Source organism: Schistocerca nitens, chromosome 12, assembly GCF_023898315.1.
Source record: "Schistocerca nitens isolate TAMUIC-IGC-003100 chromosome 12, iqSchNite1.1, whole genome shotgun sequence".
Classification (NCBI taxonomy): domain Eukaryota; kingdom Metazoa; phylum Arthropoda; class Insecta; order Orthoptera; family Acrididae; genus Schistocerca; species Schistocerca nitens.
The window spans coordinates 121,390,511-121,401,756 of record NC_064625.1 but is presented as its reverse complement, the minus strand read 5'-3'; the positions used below and the strand labels follow the sequence as shown (position 1 = coordinate 121,401,756).

General features: G+C 45.0%; 1 protein-coding gene across 7 annotated transcripts in view; it reads left to right on the top strand.

The window, feature by feature from the left end:
* The first annotated feature begins 304 nt into the window (after positions 1-304).
* The window catches only part of LOC126215213 (tropomodulin), a 430,703-nt gene continuing 419,761 nt past the window's right edge, over positions 305-11,246 (top strand). For all 7 annotated transcript variants that reach the window (XR_007542104.1, XR_007542102.1, XR_007542103.1 and 4 more), the window contains exon 1: positions 305-435. Coding sequence is in view for 3 of the 7 variants with exons in the window: in XM_049941877.1 (XP_049797834.1) it covers positions 394-435 (42 nt within the window). In the remaining 4 variants the exon portion in view is untranslated. The remainder of the gene's footprint in view (positions 436-11,246) is intronic.

Below are 11,246 nucleotides of genomic sequence, written 5' to 3'. Positions count from 1 at the left end.
ATAGTGTAGTTCTGGTCAGCTCGCCGCGTCACGGGATGTCAGGTGCCGGCTGGCGCTGTGTGTGGGGGACAGCGGTGTGGGCCACATGTGGCGGTACTCGGCCACGGACGGAGACAAAGTGGCGGACAGTCGCTTTGCACACCAGAATAAATGGGCCGGCCGCCGAGGTGCTCCTCTGTGCCGCTGCCAGGCACTCATAGCGGCGAAGAATCCGCGAGCGGGGCGCATATCGCGGGGGCGAGCCCCCCCTAGCCCCCCTCTGGAGGGGGGGGGAGAGGGCGCTGGACGCCCCGCGTCGCGACGCCGGCGCGACGCCTCAGTTCCTCGCCGTCGCTGGGCACCGGAACACTCGCCAGTGGGATAGGAGCCACCTCTCCGTCACCGCAGCCAGCCATGGGGATGGAGTATTTCCAAGAGTGGTCCCGGGAGGTCAAGGTCAGCGGGCCGCCCCTGCCACTAACACTGACTGAGGATGCGCGCTCACCCGCAGAAACGTCTCCTCTGACAGCGGCCGCTATGAAACTCCCGTGCGAACAAAGTGATGCCGTCGAACGGTACAAGTGCGACCGCTTTTTCAGCTGTCGACAACGGTCAAGCATATCGAAAACGAGTTTTGATAAAGTGGTACTGATACGCGAAAGGACGAATAATTTGTGTCATTGTGTGTACGTGTTATTAAAATTGTAACGACGGTTCCATCGTAACTCACGGTATGTGATAAGCGACAGCGAAAACTGACACGGATGACAGGATGATAGAAGCAGTAAACAAGAGCCGTTTGCGGGATAACCGGCAATCTGTTTTTATGACCCGTGACTGACTTCGTTATGAAATACTGGGTGCGCCTAAGAGCTTTACTTGATTTAGAGTTATTAGTTCTAAGGAACTATGCTGCATACAGCTGTGTGGCTTGTTGTAAATGGTTGACTCATAAAGTTTTTTATGTATACACTTCCACACGTGCTCGGATTGCTGCCTGTGAAACGTATGGACGATAAATTCTCTCCACGTCTTTGTCAACATCTCTTCCGTGACCGTGTCTACGTGAGCTCGTGCAAACTCCTACGGCACGAATACATCAGAAACCGGTGAACTGAACATTTTGTCCTTAACGCAGTCCCACAATAAAAATGAAGAGAGGTTACGTCTGGTGAACGTGTTGGGTCGTCTCTACCGATCTGTGTGTTCGCAAAGGTTTCATCCAAGAAGTGACGAACAAATAACCTGCAGCGCAACAGCGAACTGTCTTGCTGAAACACTAGCCATGGTTGTAATTCCTATAACTGAGCTGTCAGAGCACATCTAGAAGCTAAAATTTTGCGAGTTAAGCTACCATTTGCAACAAACCGCACAGTTGCATCTAGCGTAGTGACTTAAAAATAACTATTTGTACTCAAGGGAAGACTTTTTGCTCACTCCGTATTGTCCTAATTACTGTGAATGTATCCGAGATGCGAACTTTACGACTACGACCCCATCTAATGGCCTGTCTTAAGGAGGAATAAAATACTGCTTCAGTTTACTGTACACTCGATCATGTTGAAGGAGGCATTCCATTTGCCGTGCTCGCATTTGGATGCAATACTGCACCCGTCTGTGCGGTGAGCCACGAATTCTTTCAGAGCCGCCGGACCATCTCGTTAAGCTTTACACGACTCTACAATTCGCTGCCCTACTTAAACTGCATCAACGCGAGTGTTCTACACTTTACAGCTGAGAAAAAAATCAGAGTACTGAAATCAGGTGATCCTGGCGCCCGAGAAACAGGTTGTGGTCGACCTGTCCACCTCGGACCATATTGGCGCATCAGAATCTCGTCTTAAATCATCAGGACCATCATAGCGTATACCACGTAGCCCAACTCTGCGCAGTCGAATATGCTCCAACAGGCCTACAAGACCAGTTATAAACGGTGACTGATCGGAAGTCTTACATTTCAGATTACCTAGCACAAAAGTAGAACAACACTTGCTACCGAAGTGGCTGGCAGTTCCTAGCCACTCCGTGACAGTTACCTTGCAAATGGCGGTTTTGTGGCCTGTAATTATCTGGAGACTCGGTGCTTCTCGTGCAGTACGCTTTCGCCGCAGTCAGTTGTCGCTGTTAGTTGCCTCACTCCTTGTATCTTAATGCAGTTCGAATTTCCGTACTTTGTCCAGCATGTGTTTATATGTTCGAATCCCGGCTTACCGCCATATGCCCATCATTTACATCTACATCCATTGGCGGAATATTATACCATTAACAGAATTTTCCGTCGGTGCTTGGCAGAACAAGGTAATATTAAACAGGAAAATCATCTTAATGTTCTGTTAAATTACCAGCTTTCGGCCTCTTAGTAAAAGGCTGCTGTACTGGTTGTAAGGGTCGAGGATGCAGCCTGAGAATAGTCTTGGCTACGGTTTTGTAGTTGAAGCCAAGCGTTTAAAAATGTAAGATTCAATCTGTCTAGCCTTGAGCTAATTTAATAATTCATGACTGATGAAAAACAATGACCCATAATCACTTCCTGCGCAAGTAAGTGCTGAAGGATGCGCCCTGGATGAGGCGTGGGATGAATTTCAGTTGTGGGAAGCCTAAATATATTTCCGGCTGAGAATGAGCATTTACTGACTTCGATATTTAACTAAAACGCTTGCGAACTTAGCAAAACGTCACGATTGCTGGTGCCCGATATATATTAAGTCCCATACTTGATTAATCGTAAACCTTGGTTCTGAGCCCGCTACTAAACTCTCCGTTTATGGAACGGGAATAATCAAAGGATGGGTTAGCCACACACGCACTTAACACCCAGGTTTACACAGTGGAGAAACGAAAAGAACAAAGGCCCTGCACCGTGACTACACGTGGCTAGCAAAGAGATGCTGCTCCGCTCGATTTTAACGCACGGAATGAATTTGTAAAGTTTGCGCTGAACTACACGAACGGACATCAAAACATGAGCTAAGAAATTAAATATACAGTGTATGAGGAAGATTCGGGAGCTACAGCACGGAAAGGTCTTAAACCAGAGCACGAGGCCGTGGGGGTAACGCAACGGAAGTAAGTATTGTACAAACAGGAATTTCAGAACAAACGGATCAGCACTGTACTGAATTTATCAGAATGGTAACAAGATGAGAAAGCTGAAGGCTCTCAAACATGAACGCCAATAAGTGATAGTAATGAACGAAGTAAGAATCGGACAATTGAAGATACGGAATAAGACGGCTTGAAAACTCAATGAGAAAACTGCAGTGGCATTACTAAATTGCACACGCATTCACTGTGAGTAGCTGACTGAACTGAATCGTTATCCATTCATCACACTACGGTCGCAGGTTCGAATCCTGCCTCGGGCATGGATGTTTGTGATGTCCTTAGGTTAGTTGGGTTTAATTAGTTCTAAATTCTAGGCGACTGATTACCTCAGACGTTAAGTCGCATAGTGCTCAGAGCCATTTTTGAACCATTCATCACACCTCCACGTACTCAAGTGAGTAGTAGAATCAAACAGCAGCCTACGAAATCACTTAAATTTCAGAGTATTCAACACTCACGATACTGAAAATAAAACTAGTCGCACAAAGTAGACTATAAATATAAACGAGAAAAGCGTTAGGAGCTTTAGTTAGAGCGTAAACTTACAAATATTTACTTGACTTGCTGGGAGAAGCTGTTATAAGCAACCGATCTTACCAAGCTTCCAGTGGACAGTGATGAACTGCCCTGACGAAATCAGAGTATATCCTGCCAATGGAAGTGACCAGAGAGCCAGCCTACACAATAGGTTCGATCAAGTAACCTCCTTGCTAGCCACAAAGCATCTAGTAAAGTTGGCCATACTCACTGTAGCACACTACTACACACACACCACACACCACACACCACACACCACACACACCACACACACCACACACACCACACACACCACACACACCACACACACCACACACACCACACACACCACACACACCACACACACCACACACACCACACACACCACACACACCACACACACCACACACACCACACACACCACACACACCACACACACCACACACACCACACACACCACACACACCACACACACCACACACACCACACACACACACACACACACACACACACGTCTCATTTTATTATTCCACGAGGGAAAAGAAAGGACTGGTACAGTAGAATGAGAATGTCACTGAGGCATAGTAAACATGACTGTGGGACTCAGAGGAGTAGCAAAACTTAATGGACCTTGCACAAGCGCAAGTAAAGTATCCAGTTAGCATACAATCTTCGTATAAAATATGAAAAATTGCGGCTGTTACGAACGAACTCAGCTGCTCACTCTTTTTACAGCAGAGGAAATTTACGAGGGCTATACGGAAAGTAAGGAACGATCGGCTGCGAAAAGAAACCACAGTGAAAATCAAATTTGCTTTATTTGCAACAGTTAGCTGCACCTTCCAGCTACGTCTTACATAGTCGACGCTCTGACTTAGAAATCCGTTGTTACGTGGTACCAGCTTTCCAATATCCTTATCACAGAAGGTAGCCTCCTGTGGTTTCCTACAACTTTCTACCCCGGATTGCAGCTTATAGTCTCTGCCAGACAGTTGTCGTGATAGTCAGCGGTTCCTGTGAGTAGAGATGAAAATCGGAGCCAAGTATGGTCTGTACGGTGGGTGATCAAAGACTTCCCACCAAAAACGCTGCAGGAGCTTCCCCATTGCCCCTGCAGTGTGCGGCCGAGAACTGTCATGAAGACGGAACCGCACGGCAGTTGTGTTATGTGGGCTGCATGACTTCAGGCGAAATCTGCCGGCAGCCACCCGTACATGGCGGAAGACACTATTGTTGTAGGCATCTTTACGTGCTCGCTATGTGCTCATAGCTGGAAAGACTGACGTGACGTGATCTACGGGCGTACGAAAGACACTGCCCAATACTTATGTCAAAAGCTTCGTCGTGTTTTCACTATGATTTTCATTTCGGGAGCGATCGTTGTGTACTTTTTGAATAGTCCTTGTACCAATTGCACAGTAAACTGGTCTGACAGAAACATGGAGATGTGGTTAGCTTCAATGAAATCTTAAGAGGAGGCTCACACAGAGACCCTTCAGTAGGAATGTTGTCGTCGAAAGCTGGCCTAAGAAGCCGAAAGCTGATTCGTGACCAAGTTCTGCAAAATATCACGAAGTATTTTCTATGGATTATTAGACAGTGTTACGAAGCTTGATACACGATAGAAACGGAACGCTGCAATATGGATGTTAAAAATATAGATAACAATGTTATCATTTAGACATAAATATAACAAAAACTTTAATATACGGTTGTCAACTTGTTACAGACAACTTCAGATCGGTAAACATGACACAAGGGTCAAAGAAACATAACGACAGACTTTCACTATCAGGCCATATTGTTAGAAATTAACAGGAAAGGAGGGAGAGAAAACAAACCTATACTACTTTTAATAGTAACGAGTCGTAAGGAATATACAAAAACATTACGTCAACTGGAAGGCCTTTACGGTGCTCTTAAGCAGAGGAACGCACACTTAACGCCAGCCGAGTGTACAAGAGCCAGAGTTATGTTAGAATCTTTGTGTTCATTAGCAGTAATAAATAACCAATGAGAATATGAACTTCGGTAATAGAGAAACCAATAAAAGCGGAAACTAACCCCGTAAAACTGGCGTGATTATGGGACGAAATTACGATAGTAAAGCAGTCATGATTCCGAAGATTGTTTTGAACACCACAGTGCTGTACTAGAAGCGGCTCTGTTGGAGTTGGTACACGCCGTTCTCTTCCTTCGAACTGACTTACCGAGCCAGCCACAGTCTTAACTTCAGTTGCTAACCAAAGTGTAATTCGACATTTTTCACATCAACAAAGAAGTGATAAGTCACAGATCAAAATCGTAGGACTGACCGGGGGTCAAACCCCAGGCCTTTGAATTTGTTGTCTGGCGTTTCAACCATTGAGCCACCGACCCACACGAATTGCATTATAATAGACGAATTTGTTTGGTCTCAGTTTAGAAAAGCACAAAATTTTAATTTGTGAACCCGCGATATTCGGCGTGTGACAAAAAGAAATACGACGAATGATATTTTTTTCAGTAGCATCTGCTGACGCTGCAACCATTTCACGTAATTTGTCTAACAGGCTGATCCGATGAGACACGCTCTGACTTGTCAGTCAGCGTCCAGAGAAGCTAGAGTGTTTACGGTGTCTGTGGCGCATCGTGGAATTCGACCAACGTGTTAACGTTTAGTTCTGTTTAAAATTGGAAAAAGTTGCCAAAGAAACTCACGAAATTTTGGAATTGGTGTGTGGCGACAATGTTGTAACTCTGAAGACTGCATACAAGTGATAAGGACGATTTAAAAGCTGAAATGAATCATTAGAAGACGTGCAACGTTCTGGACGTCCATTGACTTCAAAAACAGAATAAAACGTGCCAAAGATGGCCAAAATTGTTCTTTCAAGCAGGCGAATAACTATTGGAGAGCTTACCGAAAAATGTAGCATCTCGTACAGATTTATGCGCAAAATTTTAACCGATAATTTACAAATGAAGGTGCAAAATTTCTTCCCAGTCTGTTGAGTGATGAACTGAAGGAAAATCGGAGCTGAAGTACAGTTTTCATTCACGTCGGGATTTTATGTCCAAAAATTGTAACTGGAGATAACTCTTCGGTCTGTGGATATGACTCTGATATGAAAAGTCAAGAGCTCATAAGGACCGTCTGCGTATACACCTGTAAATCTAGATTTGCGAGAGTAAGAAAAGCTGATGCGAATCTGACTGCTGTGTTGCTCTCTTTTCGTTTAGTCTACGGTCGCTGTGGACAACGGTTGATTTGAATAACGGTTGATTTGAATAACACTACCGCTAATACGTAACCCGGACTGACCTACAAACGTCTAATAACACAGCATTCTATGATGTACACTCCTGGAAATGGAAAAAAGAACACATTAACACCGGTGTGTCAGACCCACCATACTTGCTCCGGACACTGCGAGAGGGCTGTACAAGCAATGATCACACGCACGGCACAGCGGACACACCAGGAACCGCGGTGTTGGCCGTCGAATGGCGCTAGCTGCGCAGCATTTGTGCACCGCCGCCGTCAGTGTCAGCCAGTTTGCCGTGGCATACGGAGCTCCATCGCAGTCTTTAACACTGGTAGCATGCCGCGACAGCGTGGGCGTGAACCGTATGTGCAGTTGACGGACTTTGAGCGAGGGCGTATAGTGGGCATGCGGGAGGCCGGGTGGACGTACCGCCGAATTGCTCAACACGTGGGGCGTGAGGTCTCCACAGTACATCGATGTTGTCGCCAGTGGTCGGCGGAAGGTGCACGTGCCCGTCGACCTGGGACCGGACCGCAGCGACGCACGGACGCACGCGAAGACCGTAGGATCCTACGCAGTGCCGTAGGGGACCGCACCGCCACTTCCCAGCAAATTAGGGACACTGTTGCTCCTGGGGTATCGGCGAGGACCATTCGCAACCGTCTCCATGAAGCTGGGCTACGGTCCCGCACACCGTTAGGCCGTCTTCCGCTCACGCCCCAACATCGTGCAGCCCGCCTCCAGTGGTGTCGCGACAGGCGTGAATGGAGGGACGAATGGAGACGTGTCGTCTTCAGCGATGAGAGTCACTTCTGCCTTGGTGCCAATGATGGTCGTATGCGTGTTTGGCGCTGTGCAGGTGAGCGCCACAATCAGGACTGCATACGACCGAGGCACACAGGGCCAACACCCGGCATCATGGTGTGGGGAGCGATTTCCTACACTGGCCGTACACCACTGGTGATCGTCGAGGGGACACATAGTGCACGGTACATCCAAACCGTCATCGAACCCATCGTTCTACCATTCCTAGACCGGCAAGGGAACTTGCTGTTCCAACAGGACAATGCACGTCCTCATGTATCCCGTGCCACCCAACGTGCTCTAGAAGGTGTAAGTCAACTACCCTGGCCAGCAAGATCTCCGGATCTGTCCCCCATTGAGCATGTTTGGGACTGGATGAAGCGTCGTCTCACGCGGTCTGCACGTCCGACACGAACGCTGGTCCAACTGAGGCGCCAGGTGGAAATGGCATGGCAAGCCGTTCCACAGGACTACATCCAGCATCTCTACGATCGTCTCCATGGGAGAATAGCAGGCTGCATTGCTGCGAAAGGTGGATATACACTGTACTAGTGCCGACATTGTGCATGCTCTGTTGCCTATGTGCCTGTGGTTCTGTCAGTGTGATCATGTGATGTATCTGACCCCAGGAATGTGTCAATAAAGTTTCCCCTTCCTGGGACAATGAATTCACGGTGTTCTTATTTCAATTTCCAGGAGTGTATATAATGTGTGTTACACGTTGGTTTCAGAGTAAGCCATTTAAAATGGCACATCTAAATCACGTTATGTCTTCAATTGATAACACCTAAATCAGCTGATAGTGAGAAAAGACATGGATGTGATGATAATACAGGCGTAGCAGGAAATGGAAAATTGTGCCTTGTGCATCGGGTATGAAAACACGCATCCCAGTTCAGGGTGATGTCCTTCCAGTCTATTTCTACTTACATGGACAGTTAAAAGGCTTTTTTCCAAAGACCCGTACATCTCAGAGTACATTTTTTATTTTAAAAATTTTGTCGTGCGAGGTCTCCAGTCTAAGTGGCGTGAAGATGTACGCCAAGGGTGCGAACCGATATTATTAGCCGGAGGTCGCTCAGGGTCTTAACCTTCCGAAAAGCGAACAACGATCGCACATCTGCTCAAATACAACCGCTAATGCAAAAAATTGTTTCTATTGACATCAAATTATCCATTTTACAGGCTGCTGAGCTCCGTGGCTGTGGATGATCTTGCCTTAAAAAATACTGGGTGCTTGGTGATGTAATTTTTAAAGTGATTTCTGTTACTCACCTACGAGAACAGTCAGTGTAACAAAACATTTTGTTATAAACGACGTGCAGGTTTTTGATTACACAGGGCAACGATTAAACAGTTTTTAATGTACGTTACTGTTCAGTCCTAATGTTCCAAGAAAAAAGATGTTATCACTCTTTTTTTTTTCATTTAACTCTCGATGTTTAAGAATTGTATTTTAGGTAATTTTGTGGTATGTGTTTCATACACTATTTCTGTCACATTACAAAGTCCCCTTTTTCTTGTGTCAATGTGATAGTAGGACAAAGGATCAGAATTGGTCCAGAATAAACTAGCCACCCAAAATACCTCTCAAGAGTAGCGAGGAGAAAATTTTGGCCAAGAACCTCGTTGACCCTAAAAAAGAAGTTAAAATTATTTGTTAACAATCGTTACTGGACTATTTCCATAAGGTCCAGTGACAGCTGGTAAGAAATGAAACCAGTGGTTTATTCAGGATTTCATGTCCCCACTCAAGCAAACCTGCATGTAATCATTCGATAAACATGCCAACTCTTCATAACGACAGGAAATCGTATCTCTTTTCTGACTACACTTTTTGTTGTGCGAGGTCTCCAGTCTGAGTGGCGTGAAGATCTACGCCAAGGGTGAGAACCGATATTATTAGCCGGAGGTCGCGCTGGATCTTAACCTTAACCTGCTCACCAAATACAACTGCTAATACAAAAACTTGTTCCTATTGACATTAAATTATAAATTTTACAGGCTGCTGAGCTCCGTTGCTTCACTAGGTGCGGGAGATGTAAATAAAAGTGAGAGTATTAAAAAATGGCCAATTGCGAGCAGAAGTCGCGCACCGAGGTTTCCGTACGAACTTAATTATGTCTACAGACAGTTCACACATCTCTGAAATCGAGAATCTCTACGATTTCTGCCTGTTATTGATATAGACCCTGGCAAGATGCTAGTTCGAACATAGAAAGAAGTGACCAAGTAACCTCACGTTACATATATGGAGAGAGAAGATTCGACAAAACATTTTTCAGTTAATAAACGTGACTTCAACTAACATTTCATGTTTGCAGGCAGTAATGTTCGCCTGTCATGCTTTTGACGGATGATGAATGCAATGTATGTTCAAATAGCAAAAGATATTCTTACGTGACAATTTAACAAGTTTCAGATTTTTTACTTCACGTGTATTGTGAAACCTTGCTTCTCGCTGAATCATCTTAGAAGTTTTTGAGTATCAAAATATGTGACATAAATGGCCGTATCATTCAACTGAATTTAGTTAGAAACTTAAAATTTTTATACCTCCAGGAGACCATAGACCGTAATATGTGACATAATACTGAACTCTGTGCGTCTATCCGTTCCTGGGACAGACTGTTCTTAACAGTCGGACAGACAGACAGATGAATAAAGAAGCAATCCTATAACAGTTTCGGTTTTGCACCTTGAGACGCGGAACCCTAAAAGTACTATCATCATCTCTGCTTATTAAGTCGTCTCTAACGAAGCAGTTCATGCAAGCTTTTACAAATGATAAGCAATTTTTGAAGTTTAGCTGCGAAAAATTCCCTTGCGTGTCAGGTGCGACATGGGAAGAAGGCGCGTTTGTTCGGCTTGTCATCGAAGAATGTTCGGGTCCAGCTGTGAACGAAAAATTACTGTAACTGCGAAGAAGGCTTGGGTATCACTCTAGGATGTTCTTAAGCAACACAAAGCTATCGCGTTATACTTCTGTTTTAGCCAACATGGTGGGAAAGTGTAAGAAGTTAGGTAGTTTGCTGAGCATCACGGCTGTATCAGGATCGATGATATACTATTACATTGGTTACATCACGAAGGATCCATTGGGTATACTAGAAAAACCTATAGTACGATCTTTGAGAGGAGAGAGAGGAAATGTTAGCAAATGGAGACACAGTTCCCATATAATTAATTGGTGTTTTCATATTTGTGTTTCACTAACACCTTTGTTAATACTGAAAAATGAAAGTTCGTTAATCAAAGTACATGTGTCTTTCTTATCTTCTATTTATAACGCATTCACATTGTGACAAAACTATATGCGATGGACGAAAGCTGAAATGAAATGTAGTCAGACCCAAAAAGCACCTAACAAAAAGTAATCAAAAATATCTCAATTGGTGTCGCTATCTCTCATTCTTTACTGTCAGATAAATCAGATTTAAAACTTTAAACACGAATCGTAGTCTTTTAAAAAATACAGTTGAGCTCCTGAGTGCGTGAGGCTTTGTATAAACGATAAATGTACCGGGCGTCTCGCCTACGAATAGTCAGCAGATATTTACAATGTCCTTTTTGCAGGGTGTAGAGGGAGTCGGC